The 23,589-nt window shown below is 34.4% G+C and overlaps 1 protein-coding gene across 3 annotated transcripts in view; it reads left to right on the top strand.

Moving 5' to 3' along the window:
• Positions 1-23,349, top strand: part of vri (nuclear factor interleukin-3-regulated vrille) — a 54,901-nt gene extending 31,552 nt beyond the window's left edge. The window contains exons 1-2 of one of the 3 annotated variants that reach the window (XM_090404316.1): positions 15,975-16,226; positions 20,902-23,349. In XM_090404316.1, coding sequence (XP_090260442.1) covers positions 20,921-22,180 — 1,260 coding nt within the window. In that variant the 5' untranslated portion in view covers positions 15,975-16,226; positions 20,902-20,920 and the 3' untranslated portion in view covers positions 22,181-23,349. Of the gene's footprint in view, positions 1-15,974; positions 16,227-18,163; positions 18,305-20,901 lie in introns of those variants that run through there. The other 2 variants (XM_090404324.1, XM_090404308.1) reach the window with 2 other exon arrangements.
• The last annotated feature ends 240 nt before the right edge of the window (positions 23,350-23,589 follow it).

Below are 23,589 nucleotides of genomic sequence, written 5' to 3'. Positions count from 1 at the left end.
GTCAGTCCTTATAAGGATTATGAAGCAAGTTATTCATTGCAACAGTAAACTGATTTTTTATTACAATATTCTATTTTATTATATATATATATATATATATATATATATAAAAAATAGAATATTGTAATAAAAAATCAGTTTACCGTTGCAATGAATAACTTGCTTAGTCCTTATAAGGACTGGCTTAAAGGGGCGAAGCAAGAATGCTTTTCATCTTCCCCGTTATCTGTAGAGGACAGTGTAGGGATAAGGTGTTATTGAGCTATTAAAGCTCTGATCATGGTAAGAGGGTAACGGCAATAGCCGAGCCTCAGTTAAAACTTCATTGGCTACAGCATTGCCATTCGTTACCTTGGAAGTCCTAAAAATGACTTTTCTTCAACTGACACTACCTACCTTAACATCAATAACTTATTCCTTATAAGGGCGGGCTTAAAGAGGAGAAGCAAGATTGCTTTTCATATTCCCCGTTGTCTGTAGGGGACAGTGTAAGGATAAGATGTTATTGAGCTATAAAACTCTGATCATGGCAAGAGGGTAACAGCAATAGCCGAGCCTCAGTTAGAACTTCATTGGCTACAGCATTGCCATCCATTACCCTCCAAGGGTACCAATTTTACATCATCATCATATATAGTTAAAACATATAAAATAAAAAATGGTGTACACTTTTTTCTTTGCTAAAATGGTCATCAATATATATATATATTTTTTATTTTATATATATATTTGGCATAAAGGAAATTAGCGCAAGACGTTCGAGTTCATTCATGAGCTGAAAACCTTGACGGAGATCGATTATATATTCCTATCACGAAGTCTTTAAATAGCCTATTTGTCTACGCCTTTGAAGTATCTTCAGTATTCATAATAGAACAAACCTACCTAATGTTCAAGTTATACCAAGTCCTTGAACATACTTGCCTGGTAACTAAGACTCGTATAAGCATTACAGCTGCGCACTGATTACTTCTGAGATAAAGAAATCAAATCACAGCCCTTAGGGAACGCCCTTAGTATATCAGGAACACAGCAAATCTTGTCCTTCATCACTTCAAGTAAACGCCCCTCATCCACAAGTGGATTATTTCTAATGGCCACATGACCATAAACTTTTAGTAAGAAACGATCTCGAAATTAAAATTTATACATTCATTTAAAAAAAAAAATGAGCGTGGTGAAAACAGTGGATGATAATTCAGAACTGTTTTTATTATTATTAATTTTATTTATTTATTTTTTACATAGTATTATAAATATTCTGTATGACCTACTTCATACTGAAATGCACACTGATTTTTTACATATCCAATTGTGAAGTTATGAGTAACAAAAAAAAAAAAAATAAAATAAATAAATCTGGCAGTATTATTATGTTGCAATGAAATTTTTCCGTTTATTTTCTAATCAGTAGTGCGCTACCTAGCGGATCAGGAAAGAAACGAGAAAAAATATTATTATCTCCAAAACGACTTTCAGTAAAATATGAGGATCGCGAAATTATATATATATATATATAAAAACATTGATCTAATGTTAAATTGTTAATATCTTACAGGAAGTAGATACCATGAATTGCAACGATTTTGTTGAATAATTCATCATACAAGTTTGACAATTAACAAGGAATTATAAGCATATATCTTAATATTCGCAATGATTAATAAGAGAACGGAAGAAATATGTTTGACTTGAGTGTTGGGGGCCAGTGCCCTCGTGTTCAGTATAAATATACTTCTGGGACGTTGCGCCTTAACCTGACTCCCATTTTTTTTTTCCTTTTCTAAGCACGTGCCGGATACAAAAAAAAAAAAAACATTTTAAAAAAAGCTCTTCAGTCTAGCAGCTCATCTGGAAGCGAGAGAGGAAGGGATGGTTTAAATAAATAAAAAGAAGAAAGAGAATAAAAAAAAAGAAGCCGATAACCGTTTATGGTTCTGATAGCCTTTTCAAGAAAAGTTTGAGCAAAAAAAAAAAAAAAAAGAGTGGGTGTAGTGCAAGCAATCATAAGGGAGGATTTGTTTAGTATTGATTTATTGAATAAAAGTTTCTATAAATTGGTATAATTTTAAATAAACGGCTCCATGTTCAGTTGTTGTGATAACGACTGGGTTTCTCTTTACAATAATTTTATTGTGAAATGTACTTTTTTTGTTATTCTTAGATTATTTCCTTATTTTTGGCTTACTGTAGACACATGCTACTATTATCTTACATAATATTGACACTGGCATTACTGCCAAAAGTGCATGTCTCGGTAATATTTTACCATTAATTTTATCTGATGACATTTTCTTACTTTTATTTCATTAGTAATGAAAAATTCCTAGAAAAAATTAGTAGTCTAAGATTCCAATCCAGAGAAAAAAGCCTGTTTTTTTTTCCTCTTGACGATTATGTTAAACCGAGTCGAAATAGTTGCTATCACTTGAATTTATTTGCACACAACAATACGATTAACGATTACTAGCTAGCAGCATTCTTAAATAGTAACCTAGAACACGTGGTGCCTCACGTGACCAAATATTTTGCATATAAGCTGAGTAAATGACGTTACGTATATCTGCATTTCTAATTCAGTGGTCAGTATGTGTAGCATGACGCCTTTTTTTTTTGTGTGTGTGTATGCACACTACTCACTGTCCGGGGTGTGTGTGTGTGTGTGTGGTGGTGGTGGTGGTGGTGATGGGGGGGTATCACTTTCATTAAATCATTCTGACTTGACTTCTTCGCTACCTATTACCAACATTACTACAATGAACTGGAATTGAAGTTCTGTTCAACAGCGGTTTGTGGTTCTTTGCTTGGATTCGTACTCTGTCTTGAAATTTGCGCACAATCTCTTGATTTTTTTTTTAACTTTTTTAATATATATAAAATGGAAATATCACTAATATCTTAGATTCTTTTGATGAAGCAATGAGTATCATTGAACACAGTTTTAAGTCGCATGCCTCTAATATCATGCCTCTAATAATAATAATAAAAAAATTAATTAATTAAAAAAAAAAGAATAGTTCTTGATTACTGACGAAGTCTAGAGAATAAGGAAGTTTTCTTAACACTGAGCTGATAATACGAATCGGATAGACCAGTTGCACCATCTCTCTGAGACATGACGTCTAGACTGAACTCTTGCTTGAATAGGGGAGAGAGAAGGGGGGGGATTGATGTAAAATTAAAGCGTGCTGCTCTTTCCTTGTTTACAAGCGAATACTTGGTTGCATAAGGGTGAAATAAGTGATACTAAGAATACTGCAGGCTCAACAGCATATTTGCATAATAGCACTTAAACTACTGGTAATATAGGAGTTTTCAGATGTCTGAATTGATTGCGTTGTATGGAATTTCAACACAATAGATCAGCCTTCTTAAATTACTTGTTGCCAAATCTCTTATCTAAAGGAAGCATTCAAACACATAAAAAAGGATACCTTTGTGGGAACGGTGTTCAACATAAGACTCCTTGTATCTCTTCAGTAGGTCACTTAAAAGATATGTGAACGGCGATATTAAATTCTATCATCATCATGCTGTTACGGATGGCAATTTGTTATAGGAATCATATAGACAATCATGTGATCCTGAACAGCATGACTTAACTCACACATCGATGTTCAGAATATAAAGAATATTAAATACACTATTTTTTGCAAAGATAGTCTAGGTAGACTATCTTTGCAAAAAACTATACGAATACCTGGGTGTTTTACAGACCACCTCTTATCACAAACACTAACACTCCATTCATAGATTGTTTATCGAGATTACAGATACCATTATTCAGGATAGATTTGCAACAAAATGTTCATAAACAAAAGTCATTTTGGCACATTTCTATCACCAAACAGTAATCAGTCCGTGTAGTTAAGTTGGATCAGGAATATGTCCTGGATAGTCTAACCATTGTAGTCCCATTTCTTCAAACCATGTTGAATGATTTCTATTGACCCGCCATAGCATAGGCAACAAAAAATGTCCAGAAAACGACGTATAAACTTCGGTTTTAATTTTTTTTTCTGGACATCGCGAGATCAGTTATCATTTCAAACTATCTCTAATTCTCTAGGTAGCTGCAATATTCAAACACAGCTGTGAAAAAGAAAGAAAAATACCTATCTCCATGGGAGATTTGTTAATTCACGATTTGTTGAAAAGCTCTTAGAAAGGTTCTTAGCGTCGTAGACGGAATGAAAACCCAGAAGATGATTTCGATTTCGAAAGGCAGGTGCGTCGTCCTCTTCGCAATTCATTTTGCTTGCTTTTGAGACAGGTTAATGATGGTCGTCATAGTGCGATGTACACAATGAAGTTTGTAGTTTTCCTTGTGGGTCCATTTTGATTTCCTTATCCTTATTGATCTCCTTCAATTGATATCTTCCTACGAAGGAAGATATCGACTGAAGAATCAAGTGTTATTATCATTGCAAACTACACAACATCTGATTCTTTCTTATGTGTCATTTTGATCTCAGCGATCCAATCGAAATTGCTGTTTAATATATCGACTGTTGCAGTTCGAAACAGACTCATTCAAATACGGAGTCACGTGATCGAAATCCCACATCAAAGGTGTGGTACATTGAGTACACTCAGCATTACTGACATTTATATCAGTCAACTATGATTTCACCATAATGTAAGAGGCATCTTGCCATTCACGTTAAATCTACGTATACTTTCAAAAAAGGCAGGTGAACATTTCATCATTGTGTTTGTAGTAAACTGACAGAATGATTATAACTTTGCGACGATGCAAATATTCTACACGTTTCGTGCAACAGCTAAAGACTATTACTATGCATTGTGAAGTTTTTCAAACGTTTGGAAAAACTTCACAAGTCCCAGAAGACTTTTGGTGAAATTTCAGAATAGACTGCATGAAAGCAAGTAACATTGTTGCAAAATTCTTATTTACGCAATGACCCCAAAGAAATAAGGAAAGACAATGGTTGAATCCATTATGGAAACCAATAATGACACCGACGTAGTATGAAAACAAGTCGAATAAATAGTTATCCTCCCTTTAGATATTACAGTAGTGTCATTAAGATAATAATCATTGATGACTTTCACCTTAAAAAAATGATATTTTTATTCTGATATCTACAATATTTTCCATTAGTTGCTGTTATTAATAGCAATGTTTATTACCAGCATTAAAATTCTTTACTGACATCAAAATACATCAGAAAGCTATTTGTAAGGTGTTTTTTTTTTTTTAATATTAAACTTTTCAGAAATTCCAAAGAAACAAAAATAAAAATAATTTATTTTATTTTATTTCGATACAACCAAAATTGAATGAAAATGTTTTAAGATATTAATTCCTAATCGTTAACAGAAAAGCTTCAAATACGCACTGTGGTAAAGTAGGTAACAATATTTGTTCTTCAGCCCCACGACTAGACATATAATAAAACAAGCTGTTGCTAAAATGACATCATTCATCGCCTATTTCGTTCTTGACGAAGTAATTTGAATATTTCATAGAAAATTGAATTCAAACCCCCTGAATGCTTTTAAGTCGAGGTATGATGAGGTGTGTATGTGAGGGTGGGACTTCCCAATGATTCTCTTGACCCCATGGAGGTGTGTTCATAATAATTTTTTTTAATAGTAATAGTAATTTATTGATTGCTAAAATATTTACACATACAATAGACATCTTGAGTGACATTGCAACTTATAATTTTACAGAATTCAGCTCTAAGTGCTGCATTTTTTACATTGATTTCAAATAAAATTTTTAATAGTATTTTTTCCCTCTATATTATGTATTTACAACGCATGTTCTTCTAATGTTAACAATGAAGATTATTCAGAATTTTTTGTATAATAATTTTTTTTGTTTATATAATTTTTTAATTATATGAATAATTCATTACATTATTTTTTCATGTTACATAAGAGTATTATATTAATGATATTATCACATAATAATTAGTATATTCTTTATTGTTGTATACTTTACTAACTGTTTTATTACATAATCTGCTTCTTTGGTTATGAGGATTACGTGTGGTTGAGTGAGGCGAGTTAATCCCACCTACTTCGAAGCTTGGGTTAGCTTTTGTGAAGAGAGTGAGATTTAGGCTTCACTCTTTATGTTGTTGCTACTGTTTATGTATGGGATGTTGGCATTGAATGCTGGTGATTTGTGATGTGTATATTAGTGTTAATGGTTTCTTAACTTTGTTGGTATATTTTCTAGAGTTCGTTTTTTAATGTTCGGTAGTTATCTATATGTTTTAAATTTCTTGGTAGGTTGTTGAGTTGCGTGGGTATCTGATGCGATCTCACAAAAGAACCGTATGAATTGTTGAAGGGTGTAGGGATGTAAAGAGTTATTGTAGGTCGTGTTATACGATATGTGTCTCTGTTGTTTCGATAGGTGATGTTGAAGTAATTCCTTGTTAATGTCATGTAGTGTTTCAGGTTTTTAATACTCAGAATTCTGTGTATCGCCATGTGCTTGTCGGATATTGGTTGTTGCGTGTAAGGTGTTCATATCACTGTTGACACGATTTTCCTGTGTAATGTTTTTAATTTTGTTAGGTGGCTGTTTGATGTGTTTGCATAGACTGTTATTCCGTATCTGAGTAGGGATTCGCCGATACCGTGATATAGGAGTTTTTTTATGTTGGATGGAATAATGTCTTTAACTTGGAAGAGTTTTGCTGCGATGATCCGGAGTTTGGTGTGTAGGTATTCTATATGTTTTGTCCAATTAAGGTGAGAATCTATATAGAGACCGAGGTATTTGCATGTGTTACAGGTTTGATTTCGGAACATTGGGAGGTATTTTTGTTGTTAATGCAGCGGTATGTGTGACAATGTATCGATAGTGATGAGGGGCGTATGATTCTTGGGTTGTGTATTATCAACATCTGTGTTTTGCTGTCGTCGATTACAATTGCGTTTTGGTGGTATGTTGTGATTTCATTTAGGTCTTGTTGTGCTTTGCAGAGAGCAGTGTTGATGTCTGTGTGGGCTAGTAGTGCGGTGTCATCTGCGTACTGAAATATTTGACTTCTTATGGATACGTTATGAACATCGCTAATGTATATGTTGAATAGAGTGGGTGATAATATGGCACCTTGAGTTACACCGTGTTTTATTTGTATACCCCGACTGTGACATGTAACTATTTGTGTTACCTGTGTTCTGTTTGAGGTAGTTCTTGAACCATGTATGCAGTGTTCCTCTTATACCTATTGAGTATAGTTTGGTAAGTCATGTTCAAATGTGTCAAATGCTTTGGTTAGGTCCAGCAGTATAACGACGGCGTACTTGTTTTTGTCGAGAGCTTTGTTTATTGTGTCGGCGATGTCTTCTAATAAAGTAATGGTGCTTTTTGTTTTCTGAAAGCCGTATTGGTTTTGTGAGATGATGTTGTACTTCTGTAAACAGTTCTGTAGTCTGGTGTGTGTTATTTTTTTAAGAATTTTTGAGATAACTGGTAGGGTAGCTATTGGTCTGTAGTTCTGAGTATCGTTTCTTTTGCCGTGTTTGTATATTGGCTTAATTACTGCAGTTTTTAGTTGTTGTGGAATAATGCCTGTGGCGAATATTATGTTCACGAGTTTCAAAAGTATTGGATTTATTTGTTCAAAGTGTGTTATAAGGTCTGTGAGTCTTATTTTGTCTATTCCTGGAGTGGTCTTTGGTTTTAGTTGTAGGAGTGCTTCTTTCAGTTCCTGTTTTGTTACGGGTGGAAAATACATCGTTTGTTGTTGACTTTGAGTCGGTAGTTTTTTGTTGATCGTTAGTCGTTTGTCTTTTTTTTTTTTGAGGAGTTGTGTGATATTGTTTGTGAAAGCATGGTTGAATGAGTCTGCTAGTTCCTCTTGGTTTGTGTCCTGACCGAAGCTTTTTGCAATAAAATCTTATGCTGAAGTTTTCTTTTTTAGAGTTACTAATTCGTTGAGTGTAGCCCATGTTTGCTTAATGTTGTCGTTATATTCCATGAATTTTTAAAAGTAGTAGCGTCTTTTTGCCTTACAAATTTTTGTTGTTAGTTGATTTCTTGTGTTTTTTTTGTATAAGGTTTGTAAATGTGTGTTACTGGGTGACTTTTTACTGGGTGAAGTTTTTTCCATAGATTTTCTTTTACAGTAATACTATTTAGTATGTCGTCATTTATCTATGGATCGTTGTCTGTTTGTCGCCTCGTTTGTGTAAGCTTTATTGCTTTTTTGTATATTTCTGTGAACTTTAGTTGAAAATTCTCGTATAATGTTACAGGATCATTTATTTTAAGTAGGGAATTCCAGTCTGTATTTTTTACATAGTTATCGACAATGCTCTTTATTATGATCGAGTTTTGTCGACTTTTTGTGGTGGGGGGAGGGGGGGACGGTAGGTAACGTAATAAAACGAAGTTGAGACAAAGTAGTGATCGTCAATTTTGACGTTAATTACTGATGATGTATATGTATGGATGGAAGCCCGTATATTGACATGATCAATGCATGATTGTGTTAGTAAGTTATTGAGTATTTCTTCTCTTGTTGGGGAGTTAATGGTAGGATTTATATTGTACTGACTTAGTATATCAAGATATGTGTTAGTGGTTGATGAAACGTGGTCAAGAGTATTTATGCTAATGTCTCCTATTAGGATAAGCCTGTGTGTTGTACGGGTTTCGATGCCGCTTAGCCATGTTTCTAACTCGTGAAGAAAGCTGAGTGGATTATTATCTGGGGGTTTGTATATTGTGTTTAATAATAATAATAATAATAATAATAATAATAAGTGTGTGTGTGTGTGTGTGTGTGTGTGTGTGTGTGTGTGTGTGTGTGTGTGTGTGTGTGTGTGTGTGTGTGTGTGTGTGTGTGTGTGTGTGTGTGTGTGTGTGTGTGTGTGTGTGTGTGTATTCACCTATAAGTAGAAATAACTACTATTCCATGTATTTCCTGATGAGATGTTTACTGGATACGTAAGATTGCCCAAGTGAGTGGCTGTAAAGCTTTCTGCTTTTCAGCATCAGTTTTTCGATTGCAGCACGATATGTAGTTGCAAAATGCATCGTAGCTATTGGGTGTATTATTACGTGAAGATTGCAGAATCTAAATAAAGAAAAATCTAACAGCTGCAAAGGAAGGATGAAGTATAACTAAAGTGATTACAGTTTAAATTACAGCTATGTGGAAATTATTAACTTTTCGAGGATAAAAGGATACCGAAAATAACAAAAGCGTTCTATTTTCCTCTACTCTGTTTGAAGGAAAGTCAAAGATGCATTTGAATCTCATTAAATCTCAATTGCCTGCATGTGGGGTAAAAATAAAACGCAGCCACTTTCTTATAGCTCGTAAAATATGCTAGGTTAAAAATAATTATAATATATATAATATTATATGATAAAATGATTTAATCTTGTCAGAACTCATTGAGAATTCGATCTACCGAACTGCTTTTGTTTCTCATTGCAATTAATTAAGTTTTTGATTTGTTTTCATTATAAAACAAAAATTCCGACAAGGAACTTCATATTGGTTTACCAAATTTTCCAAATAATTAATGATTTGGTAAATATAAACCATGTAATGAGCAATTTAATTGGCGATGAAAAATCACGGTCCACTCCGTTTGGTATATTGCAAACGATGCAAGCGCCCTCTCACACAAATAACTTAAATAAATGAAACAAATGTGACCGTGTCCTTAAAATAGATTAGTCAGTCAAAATAATTATATTTTTACTAAAGAAAATAAAGTAACGAAATGACATTGCTTCCTTTAAAAGGTGACTTGCATTTTTATTGAATTCTTGTTTTCTTTTAGCTTTAAAAGCTGAGTAGATGGATATCGTTTCTGCTATTCAGCCAACAAAAATAAAGAACAGCTTTGAAATATCTGATTATTATTTATATAATAATTTCTTTTATATATTCTGGTGCTTATTTATATAATAATTTCAGATTTCTTAAGGTAATATTTTATACAAAGACGCTTCGGTAGCCTTGTGGAAATGGCGTTGGCTTACATAGCGCTAGACTGCCTGAAGAAAGACTTATAGGTTCGATTTTAGTTTTCTGACTAGAACTTTTTGGGCCTTTCTTCTGCCAATTTCCAATCATTGACATGGCCAAATAGTTCCCGATCCCGAGAACTTTATCTAGACAGTGCAACTTATACTTTTACAAACAATAATAGGAGTGTTGCGGTATAAGAACAAAGGTAAAAACGAGTATTTAAACACAACTTATATTGAGTATGCCAACTACATTTTCCGATTGTATCCAATCCAAATAAAAAAAAGTGGGGATCACGAGATGGCGGTAATTGTCTGCCATACTCTCTCCCGGAAAGCTATGGTTCGTTAACAGTTTGAACTCCCTATAATAGAAGCATGGAGATTGGTTGCCCACCTGTCTTCATAAAGTTAGTTAAGGCCAAATGACTTCCACCTATGATCTTTGGAAATTAAAAGCGTTAGAGGATTTCTTATTTATTTCATATAATTTCGTACTATCGATGTATAGTATTATGATGTCTAGCAGAGCGAACAGCACGCATTACAATAAACGTTTTACATAGACACAATTCACGTATTGACACAGATATTGCGGAATCCATACATGATTCTGCAAGTGCTATGTCAAGAGTAAAAGTCCAGAGTACACAAGCAGTTATTGGACGATAACTGCTCTGAATTCCTACGTCAGCAAATGAAGTTATTGGCCTATTACAAGGACAGGCATTTTGTGCAATCGATGTAAAGAAAATAAAACTAAAAATTTGGGATACGTTTTAGTCTAAGGAGTCTATTTTTGTTGTTGTTGTTTTCTCCATTATTTTCAGAGCATCATTCTTATTAAATAAAATATAAAAGGAGCGTTATTAAACGCTCCTTTTATATTTTTATTATTAAACTTCTTGTAACACTAAATGTGTTACAAGAAGCCAAATGACTTACGACTTCTTTAAATGCATTTATTTTCAATAATTTGCTAATTGGTTTGAAGTGATCGTATAATTAAATATTTCCAACTCGTGAAATATTGTTAATTTTAGTTCATGATTTCGTAATTTAAAAAATAAAGTAATCTATATCGGAACTAATCGTGATTTCTATCTACAAGAATCAACTCACTTCATTTTTATTGATTATATTCTAAAGTTTTGTCTTCATTAAAAATAATTTAGCGAAACTAATCTTATTGTGGTCTTGGAAGCATTTAAAAAGGCTCAAGAAATCTTTACTGTTTCTGTTGTTTATCGTTAAAATACTCTGAATAACAGATACGAGATGTATGTAATACAATCTAGAATAAGATTTCGTTTCTCTGAAAGAAAAAAAAAAAAAAACTGGAAGTATGGAGAACTATTTGTTATCCCAATCGGGGGGGGGGGGAATGATAACTAGCAGTTCCTATGTGTGCGAATCTTGCTTTGAAGTCTTTGCGTTTAATCTTTAATTCCGTTGTTGTTGTTGTTCGAGCATTATGATCTTGCACAAATAACAATTAGTACCAATTTAATGCATAAATATTCCTTAAGATATTTAAGAGATAATGATTGTCTTCTCTGATAAAGGACTTCCACGTATAACCTTTAGGAATAAAAATGAATAAATAAATTATATGGGGAAAAAAAGTGGAAATTTTGGAAGCTTTTTTTAAATATTCTCAGAAAGGGTAGACAGAATCCATAATGTTAGATCAAAAGATAATTATTTTTAGAACAGTAATGAATTTATGAATGAAGCCTATAAATTCTCTTCCTTATATGGAGGTAGCAGGATTTTTTTTCTCCAGCAATCAACCAGTGAATACACGCATTTAAAATAAACATATATATCTATGGCTTCCCTCGGTGAGTCCTTATTTTCCTTAGTACCATGTAATAATAATAATAATAATAATAATAATAATAATAAATTATATAAGCTGATTTTTTATATTTTGGCTTCTAAGCCAATAACCCAATATAGAAGTAAATCGACATAGCCAAATAGCTTTTTACCTTGTTTTCATAAATTAGGCTATCCGAGGCCCAGCATCTTCCAAACAAGAAATATTCCGGAGGGTGGGTAGCGAATACTGAAGACAATATTGGATCAGGAACTTCATGATTAGAAGTAAAAAATAATAATAATAAAATAAAAATAAAGTAAAATTAAGAAACGTTAAATAAAATGCAAGAAAACATCAAGCAGTTTGATTTGGATTGGACAGAAGTATCCTGTCTCTGAAAAACAATAAAAGAAATTCTACCAAGATAGCATAAGGATGTCAAGAAATAAACAAACCTTTACTATCTCAAAAAAATGATTAATAATAAATAAAATAAAAAAATTAAATAACTGTAATCAGTTATTTAATTAATAGGGTTTGGATTTTGATTCAAATCCTAGCGTGGTATAAGTTATCTGTGAAATTTTATTTAGGTGATCGATGGTTTCCTGTTTATTTGATTTTAATTATTGGCTTTTGATTCGTATTCAGATGAATCGTATAGGGAAGAAAAAAAACCGCATAATTTCGCGTAACTTCATAACTAATGTTGTGAGGACAGTTTTACTTTTATCTAAACCACTTTCTATCATGCGTACGTGAGCGCACAAGACAGAAATAGGTTAATTTGCTGAGTCACCTTTCCGTAGGATCTGCGACTCTGTCGTCGAGTGAGTGACCGCCTAATGAGCGAAACCAAGATTTTACTCATAAACGAAGGGCCCTCTCTCTCTCTCTCATAGTTAACACAGTAGTTAGCCTTGTGTTCAAGAAGAATGAAAACAGGACAGCTGTTGCAAACGCTGCCTTCAAGATTTCAGAGTAATGAACCCTTTCACTTTAAGGCCGACTCTGAATGCCAAACGGTAGATTTCGAAATAACCACGTGGATTTCTGTATGAGACTGCACGTTGTTGCGTTCCGAAGGTCAGGCCATAGCATTTGACCGCGTGAGGCTTTTGAACCGTTCTGTTATTTGTTAGTAACTGCATTGGGTCAAGGGTGACTCGGTTTTTCAATCAACCTAGGGTTATTGGCCGCATTATCTACATACATCTTTTGTTATCGCCTGGGTTAGGTACTGGTTGGCCCACAGAAACTGTTGGGCAATAGCGATACCCGTAAAGGGATAACACAAGAAGAGAAATCTGTAACAGTGTGACTTCTTGATTAGTTTAACACTCCTGCAACAGCGAGAAAAGGTAAGTAACATGCGAGGTCATTTCCGTTTCCTCACCGTGTCTAAGTAGGTCAATGGAGAATGTTTCCGCGTGTAATTTGCATACGTAAGATGAAAGTAAGTTAATAATCTTTGAAGTCATCGTTCATTGTAACTGAGTGTGTTTCTAGCCGCTGAATTTCACCTTTGTTGCCACCAAACCTCACGGACATGCTCCGAAATGTAGTCTTATTTGGTTTTCACGTTCAATTATACTTAACAATTAAGGAGTCAGTTTTTGTTTGTTTGTTTTTTATTCGCGAATGAAACTAGTGCGATAGAATACGATAAGGTTGATCATTGGGTTCTAGGCTATTTTGACGCTTTTGTATATATTAACAACATGGGAAAATGATTGTTGCGACATTTTTGGTTTCTGTAACAATAACATTGTTTTAATTGCGTTCTAAGTATTGTCGTACTTAATTTTATGCGTATTTTACAACGTGCTAGTTAGAATGCGTCATACCCAAGTATCATATGATATATTTTGTCTGAAGCCTCAAGTGACCTGTTTTGCTTCCTTGCTGTATCAAAGGAATTATTTTTAACATTTTCGCATACAGTGTCATAGCAACCTCTTGAATTTTATTAGATTTTTACAGACTGCTTATGTGAAAGCTCGATGTATTAAAATAAAGAATGATTTGTGATATTTTTATTCAGATAACAAAGTTAAAGCATTGTGCATTATAATTAATGTTAAACTTATTATGGAGCTATAGACAAGAATTTGAATATCGAAAATAGTCAATTCAACAAAGTATTTGATACAGACAAGTTGATTCATATTAAATAATAGAATAAACAAGTAAAAATAAAGAAAATACTGCCACAAAAGAAACAATGATAATGTAAAGATGATATAGACTATTGAAGAATAATAAAGACAAAAAAAGCACAAATAGCTTGTGGACAAGATTGATTTTGGTTACGAAAAGGTCAATATGCAGGGCCTATATTAAGAATGGACCCGTAGGCATTTGGACCTAACACAAATTTACAGAAATGCGATTACAAAAAAGACTGCCTGTTTCCAACAGCTAATTAATTTGAAAAGTGTCGATTTAAATTAAGTCGCACAAAACTCTAATGTAAAAAGGTGGATAATTATATTTTTCCTGGGGTGGTAGAAAGTTAGTGCCGACCCTGGATATGTGTGTAATGTATGATAGTAGCAGTTGCTGCGGTTTATCGGTCATTATTCCGACTTCATTAAAGTAGTAGTTAAATTAAATAGGAAACTGATTCAATAGAGAGAGAGAGAAAGAGAGAGAGATTAACTATGATGTCTCACAACCTTTCACGCAATATACACGAATTTAAACCTCTGTTGTTTCGATTTGCCACAACAATGTTGTGTTGTCATAGCAACACTGAGAACTGTTTTGAATTGCTATCAAACCAAAGAGTTTGACCTGATTACGGAACATGACAACATTGCTGCCAAGTTGTGTGTCGTCAAAATTGCCCTCATTATCGATCCATCACTAGTCACCTCTAGTTGCGAAAATATCCAATATCTTGACAGTGTCGCCAATAATAGCCTTTTAGTTTTCGCTCTTTTCGAAGCCCTAGAAATGCTGAAGGTCAACATCACAGCAGTATGAAGTGAGTTATAACTCTTTAAAGAATGCTATATATGCGATTTGTGTCTGTGTGCGTGCGTATTTTGAGTAGTGAGATTCTTTTTTTTTTTTTTTTTGCTGTTGTTAATTATTATTATCATAACTTAAATATTGCACAGCATTTTGGCATATGATAACATGTTTTTCGTAAAGAAAAAAAAATATTCTACCACAAACATTTATACAGGATATGTGAACAAAATGTTTCTTCCGATTACACTTTTAAAGTTTATTATTAGTAATGCTAAAAGGTGTATGAATCTATCTCTCAGTAAAATAACGAAAATATTTATTATTACAAATATTCAAGAAAAAATCAAGGAATATATAATGTGCAGTATAAATTACATATTAATCTTATAAAATATTCCAGGTAATGGCTTTCATCATATTGCATCCTCTATCAAATTCATTGATGCATGGCATTTTATGTGGCGCCATCTGCTGCATTAATAATGCACTTTTTATTATGTGATTTTTTTAAATAAAAATATCACGAATTTTACTCAGTTAGCAAAAATGAATTTTGTTAGAACCAGCCTACACCCCCCCCCCCCAACCGCAACACACACACGGCAGCAAGATTCAGAACAGCAGCTATCCATCGAGCTGTGTGAATGAGGCATATTCCTTGTTTATTTTGATTAACCAAGTCAAACAAGAGATTATTTAGGCGAATTATTATAGAACACCAACTTGCAAGCTCTCAGTCATAAAATTCTTATTAATGAATTCTCCCTCTGGTGGAGAACATTAGAACGAAGGTAATATAATCTCTGAAAATGTCACAGGAAAAATGTTTCTGAAAACCTCAATCGCAGACTTAAGAAATCTAATCAGGATTTTAAGACACACAAAGACGTACATAATGATATAAAATGAACTCGAGGCATCTGCCATACCAACTATTATTAATACTAATCGAAAATTAAATTTTTCTTGTGTTTCCGTTATTCTTGAAGCTATAACAAAATCCCCTCTGATAGTCATAGCAGTCGGAATGCGGTACACGTGCCGTTTCGAACCAGTAAAAAAATGAAAATCTACAGCGCAACACGAGGAGAAGAGTTTGCGCACAATAACAAAGTTGCGTAACTAGAACGGCCTTGCAGTGAGGTTAATGGAGCGACGTCCCAAAACACCTGTCATTGGTGCACATGTGAGTCTAGTAGCGCGCGCGCCTCGATACGAAAGCTGCCGTAGCTGCTTCTGGTCCCGCTCGCTAGCTCGATCATCTCTCTCTCTTGTGCTCTTTCAAATATACTCGATAGCGCCAACGCAGCTATTTGAACGTGTGGTGGCGTGCGTTTCCATTTGAGATATCGGAGCAAGATTTACTGTGGATTGAGAGAACTTTTCAGAGTAATAATTGCTCCTTCGATACGTGTGAAGAATCTCTTTTGTGATAGGAAAAAGGTAAGTTATTCCACTGTGTTATCATGAGGGATTTGAATGCGATAGTTGGAGAGATGTCTTTATTTTTAATGCGTTATTATTTTAAGATAAAATACGATCGCTATTCTTTATTTAGCTTTGCTATTATCATTCATTTTGTAATAATGGAAATGGTCATTCTATTTTGTTAAATGAAAATGAAAAATGACAAACGAATGTTTTAATTGTTAAGGAATGTGCATGTGATTGCTAGAATAGTTAAACAATTAAAGCATGTCAATTTCGGATATTGTTGTACGCGCATTTGTTTTCCATTCCTTTCTGTCGTCATTAAATAAAGCATGAAACTTATTACAATAACGTCATCACTCTAACATGATTTTGATACTCTATAATGCCAGTATTTCAGGTGCACGTTAAGAATGTTATATAAATATTATGATGATGATTTATTTGAACAATCTGCATTTTCTATTTCTGTTATTTTTTCTCCTGAATTTGGAACTCGCAATAAATTAAATTCCATACGCGAATGTTGATACATCTTGTGATGTATAGCGAAGATGAACAGTCTGTCGTCTTTTAGTCACTGACTGGCTGACAATGCACTCCTTTATGTGACTGCTCGGAATGTATTGGCCAATGGAGATTGAAGCATATAATACCAATTACTTGCTGCAGAGTACAATGATTAATTTTTACTGAGAAATTAATGCTTTATAAATAAGATAAATAAATAAAAACTTATAGAATCTAATAAATATATAATTATTATATAAAATAAATTCGTGTATCTTTAAATTTAAAAGATTTAAGACATTTTTTCTTTACACACCTCTCCAAAATATTAATATTAATTATCCGTAAGAGTAACAATAGCTCAGTGGGAAATTAATATTCATATTATTAATATTATTAATAAGTTCTATGTGGATGTGCAAAAGCAACTTACTTATATATTTATTCGGAAGAACCAGTTGGAACTATAAATAATATGCATGTTATCTCTTTCTATATATATATATATATAAATAATATGCATGCTATCTCTTTCTATATATATATATATACATATATATATATATATATACTTTTTTTAATTCAAAACTCCTACCAAAGTTTGTAAATCAATCGTACATTATTACGGCGTATGGGCTAAGGGTTACATAATCCAGAAACCCTGTTCTGTTGATCAAACGCGGAACTTTTTTAAGCCACTTTGGGTCTCCATATAAGCAAGGTGGTGATCTTGCAATGGGTAGAGATTCGTTGAAGAGCAGATTATCCTTTACTTCTCTGATTATAGTTTAAACGCATTTATAAGAAGCACCTACTTATTATTATTATTGAGCTCAGATAGTGCAAGTTTCTATCCCTGCAATTATGTCAATATTTAGAATCAGTCATCAACCGAAGTGACACTAGATGGCGGTTTTGGCTACAAATAGCAAACTCAACCGTTTATATGGTATCCCAATATTCTATAGTAAGCATTTTTTATGTCTTCCTGAAAATGCTTTATGGAAGACATAAGAAATAATTAGCCATCAGACTTTGCCGGACGTTAACAAAACAATTGCGAAATATTTTAGAGAAAAAATAAAATAAAATATCCCAGCGCACATTGTTGTCTGTCAGAATCTCCATCCTGTTCATTTTTTTTTTTTTTTTTTTTCAGTATCACTCCGATTTTCAGAGCAGCGCACTGTCGTGAACTATTTCGGCTCCTTGAATTCCCAACGTAAGGTCATCGGCACGAACCTTCTTGTTTGGGATGGGATTGTTTGTGTTTAGCCTTGGCCTGCTTACTTTCCCCTGACCCCCTTTGTTCACGGCCGTCCAACTCCCCCTTCCCTACTGGCGTCTCTCTCCGTGTGGAGAACATGATATCACTTATGACCTCATTACTAGCGTATGCATGATGCGCACGCGGCAAAATCTGGGTCACAGTGAGAGGAAGACTTCCCAAAAGTACGATAACCGAGCTACAGAGCCAGAAGTGAGTGTCGATGTGTGTGCCAGCAAGCCCTGCAGGAAACTGTAGAACTTTCTCCCGTCAACAGAGAACCAGCCCTTTCACTCGATCGGCATCTAAGAAGGTAGGTCAATCAGGTCGTTCGCATGCGCGCACACACACACACACACACACACGCTCTTCCGTTCTCCGGCGTACGGAGAGAAATATCATTTTGTAAAACTCGACCAGCAGTTAGTTTTTCTAAGTTTCTCTGGTACTTTGATTTTTTTTTTTTTTTTTAGCGGATTAAAGATATTAATTACAGATTTATTTGGAAATCTATCTCGCTATTAAGACTTTATGGGAGTTTGAAAAGGTGGCGATGTACTTCATAGCAACCCTTATATCGCGATTCTCGGACTAAAAGCGAATAGCCGCCAACCCTTTACCGATTTGTTTAGCGGAGTTCTGTGACCGAAGCAATGCGATTCTGTTGATCAATTTTCTTTTAAGAATCCCGACGCATCTACTGTAAGAGTCTGAAGTATATTTGGATGCAGATTTCGGGGAAACTAATTAGCGCGTGCATAATACAAGTATGATGATTTTATTTTTAAGAAACCAATCTGGATTTTTCAGAGTGGTGGGTGGGAAATCCCTTAAAATTAACTAACCTACATCCGAAAACTATGCTAACCAATCCGTGATTTTTGTTTTGCTCCTTTAACCCCCCCCCCACCTCCCCAGTAGAATGAAATCGAAAACATTCACTTTGGTTGAATCTGTAATGTTGTTTTTCCGTCAGATGGCAGTGCGAGTATTTTCGCTTCAAGACTGCTACACTTGATATAATAACTTATTAGTTAGCAAATAAAATTTGAAGCGACCTTATCACTGGGACATAAAATATAAACAGATACGCATTTGTAGCCAAAATAGAAAACGATATTAGTAGGCAATAAAGTACGAGACTGTTTCCGGAATAGCATCGTAGCCAGACAGACATTTGTCTCAGCCACTCTCCTTCTTTCTGTCTCTCTTATGACCTCATTGTTAGAGTACATACGTAATGAGAATTCAAATTGCTTTCTTTCCTCCTGTAAACAGGAAAGACTCCGACTAGCTTTGGAATACTCGTAGAACTAGCAAATAGTCAAGCACCGGTAATACGTAGATAGAAATAGTGAGAAAAAGAATGCCATGTTTCTCCTAGTATTTCATAATACAATTATTTGTTTTGTACCGAGCAAGAGAAGCGATAAACCATTTTATATAAATATTTTGTTGACGTCTATATCTTTTAATTGAAATGTAATTATTTATTTATGTGAAGAATACTATTGCTAAATCATTTCATAGTTACTTAGTTCATAACCATAAGTTTATGATGTTGGTTTCTATCGGATGCAAAAGATTGTTCATGAATACAAAGCTAAATCCGGGACTCTTGTTCAATTGTTGTCTTTCATTCTTGTATTTTGTTCAGTGAATTTAGAGGTCGTTTGTTTGCGTTATAGTTATTAATTCTGCAATTAACGTAAGTAAATAGCATGCTTCATCTTGTGTGTTACTGTTATAGTCGATAGCATGTGACCTATTTCCCCATCCACTGTACCTGCTCTCTCTAGGTCTATAAAGACACGTGTATATTAAGTAATATCCGGTAATATTGCAACATCAGGGAGCTATTTTTGTTATACACACACAACAGAATGATCTGTGTGCAATTTAGATATCGGATTACCTGGAAGGAGAAAAATGACAGCCGCTATCCAGTATTTTTAATGCGTTTCGAACACAAAAAAGAGGAAACCATTATCATTATATATTTTACGTTCAATTAGGCTGTATTTATTATCTGGATCAATAGAGAAAGGGGTTTGTATTGTTTTCTCGTGTTACTCACTCTGTAAGAAATCAAGTTCAGCTTTTGTAAGTCGAGTAGAACAGAACCGCGATCGACGGATATCTTGGTCGAGGGGGAGGGTCGCTTTTACTGGTTTAGGTGGTAATTCAAAGAAAAATAGTCGTGTAAGTGTACGCCAAATCTTATATTTCGGGCGTTTTAAGAACGTTTCTATCTAAAATTCTTTTAGAGTGTTATGCTTATGCAAGTATTTTTATATTCGTAACAACACTATCGTCATTTGTCTGATTTTTATAATAATCGAAATGATTCGCTTAGGCTAAATTTACTAAGCCTATTAATTTGCATTAATAAAAATCGAAATTTCTTGCGTCTTGTTTAACTTTAGCTGTGTAAGAAGTCTTTGTTCGTTGTTATTATACCGAAATATCGACGTGTATATTTGGTGGTGTTTTTACCAGTGGAGATATATTTCAGTGATGCCGACAGAGTTAAGTACGGTCTCTTAGATATTTTTATCGTATTAATATAAATCTAAAATAAGAACTTAATTCACATATTTACTTTTAGTTCCTTTGAGATTGGTGTTTTTATTCATTTATTTATTTTGCTATAACGAACATATTTCATGTGAGATTTAATTTCATTTGAATCAGTACTCTCGTGTTAGTTTAGTTTTTTCTTGTTTACCGATGTCAATTTACATAAAATATTATCAACTAAGAAGTGTTTGTTTTTCACTTAAAAATTATTCATTGCATGTAATTCATGTTTAAGCATCTGTAAATAATAATGTGTAAACAACTCTTCTTAATATTCTATGCATTTTTGTTTTTTTTCTCCCTCGTTTAAATATTTTTTTTCTCTTTTAGCGATTCTGATGCCATTAAAATGATGATCACAAACAACGAGCCAGTTTGTAAGCAACCCCGTCTACAAGCAGATATGGCTCCCGTATCACCATCGCCACCAGCCGGAATGCTAACGCCCTCGCATTACTCTTCGCAACCTAACGGCTTGTCGTCGAGTCCCATAGCAGGATCGACGTCCGTCGTTTGGACAGCATCCAATCCTTTAACCCAGCTTCCATTACCGGTCGATTTGACTGCTCATCTTAAAGCGAAAGATCTCTTTCCTTCTCGCAAACAGCGTGAATTCATCCCCGAAAATAAGAAAGATGATAGCTACTGGGATCGTAGACGTCGAAACAATGAGGCGGCCAAGAGGTCCCGTGAAAAACGTCGCCTTAATGACATGGTGCTCGAAACACGCATGTTAGATCTCAGCAAAGAAAATGCCATTTTGAAAGCGGAACTTACCTCTCTGAAAGACAAATTTGGTATGGGTGGACCAGCCCTCATGGACCACGAGCAAGTCCAAATTCATCTGCAGACCACGCCAGTCGAGCTCCGGGCTCGAAGGACTGCTAAGATGTTGACACTCATCCCCACCGCCATACCTACGAATGTGCTACCTCCTGCGTTGAGTCCAAACCTTCCACCCAGTATATCTCCATCTTTGGGTTCCCATCCAGACCAGGTAATGCCTCATCTGCGTCCAGCATCTTCAGTCGAACATTCGCCATCTTGGCAACAGAACGGTTACCAAGAGCCCAGAGAAATCCCGCAACCGTTGAAATCCAGCAGTGATTACTGTCCAAGTAATGAACACTCGCCCAGTCGTACGTCTCCTGTAGATGAATCTGGTGGATCTTCATGTTCCTGGTCATCCACTGAAGACAACGTTCAAGTCACCGTTGCACAACCTAATTATTGCCTTCCTCATAAGCTTCGCCACAAGTTTCACATTAGTGACAAAGACAACACTCATGCCAACACAACAGACAGTGGACGAAGTAGCGCGCGAGAGGATACGTCATCGGATGGAGACAGCAGCACTGGACACGGTAAACAAAGTCCAACTCCATTGGATCTGGATTCTGGCGGCCGAAAAATTAGTCGTAGTAATCGTCGAAATTCTCATAAAAGTTCTCATCCACGCAACGATCTGCAAACAGAGAACTACCAACTGCGCACAGAGCTTTCAAGATTGGCAACAGAAGTGGCTAGCTTGAAGGATATGCTGATCGGTCAACGACATGAAACTATGATGTTTCATCACGAAAGAATGAGGAGCAACAGGCAACACTGAATGGACGAAGCAATAGCTAGTTAGTTTAGCATCCAGTGCCAAATAGGAAAGAAGAAAAGGTCAGTCTTAGAGTCATGCTGATCTATAAAACACCTGCTCCCATCTTCATGAACATGCGCTTTTTTGAAATCAAAAAAAACATCATGTGTTCAGACAGTTGAACAGAAAGTGTTGCGAACTCTGAACACTCTGGTGAATCAATCTGATCAGTGTACTTCTGTATATTATTGACTATTCGTTCATATTATTGTAGAGCTCTCATGGAGAAATAACATAAGGAAATGTTTTTTTTTCCATTTTAGTTATTTTAACTATTTATAAATAGTTTTTGGGTGTTCTAAGTCGAAAGACAGTTGTTTGAAATGTACAGATCAAATATTTATCGGAAACCATCTTTTTTGTGATTCAAAATTCAATTGCATTCAGAAAATATTTAGTAGAATTGACTAAGACTTCATTTTCTTTAAAACTACAGCTAGTACTTGTAAACACTAACTGAATCATCTATTTCTTAATCTTGTTATCTGTAAAATCACCAGCTATCCTATTAAAAGAACGAAATCTCATTATTTTCAATTATAAATTTAGTATTGTTGGAGATAAGACACGTAATATTTGTATTTACTAATTTTAGGTTATCGACTGTGCACTTTTCTTTCACTTTTAGGGACCTAAACGTCTTATATTTTATCTTCTCAAATAAACAACATTAGTGATATAAAGGGTGGGGAGGATTGTGCCACGAAGAGTTTATATTTCATGTTTACTATTCCAAGGATTAGCTGTTTTTCACTGACTTTAAAAACCAAAAAATGAGCACTTTGGCTAAAAGCTAAAGTGATTGATGTACGTATTTCTAATCTTGAATGTACAAACACCCCCCTTTGAAAGGGAATTTGCTGCAGATATTCTGATCGAAACTGCATTTTAAGTTTTATACTTGTGATTATGAAAATCGCCTTGTCTTAGTCTTAATTTGAGTGTTGCAATTCAAGTAACTTAGTTACAAGATATTTCAGCACTACTGCTCAAATGTGCTCGCATTCTAGTTGAAAAAATATACCAATTGGGTTGCATATTTTGAAACCATAAACACTACTGTATTATCTTATCTACCTGTACGAACATTAACTGTCACTTGTAAATAAATGTTTCGAGAAAATAACAAACTGTCTTTCTGTTATTACTTAAGAACACACACACACACACACACACACACACACACACACACACACACACACACACACACACACACACACACAATAAATCTTAATTTCAGAATTTAAGAAACCTATAAAAATTCATTTAAGATCAACTGAAACTATCCGTATATTGCGACTGAAATCTATAAAGTAGTGATTTGTCTTCAGGGACTCAAGAAAGATGAAGACCAAAAATGAGATAAAAAT

Source organism: Typopeltis vanoorti, chromosome 2 (genome assembly GCF_054136105.1).
Source record: "Typopeltis vanoorti isolate ZY-2024b chromosome 2, IOZ_Tvanoo_1.0, whole genome shotgun sequence".
NCBI classification, from domain to species: Eukaryota; Metazoa; Arthropoda; class Arachnida; order Uropygi; family Thelyphonidae; genus Typopeltis; species Typopeltis vanoorti.
This window is presented reverse-complemented; position numbering and strand designations above follow the sequence as displayed.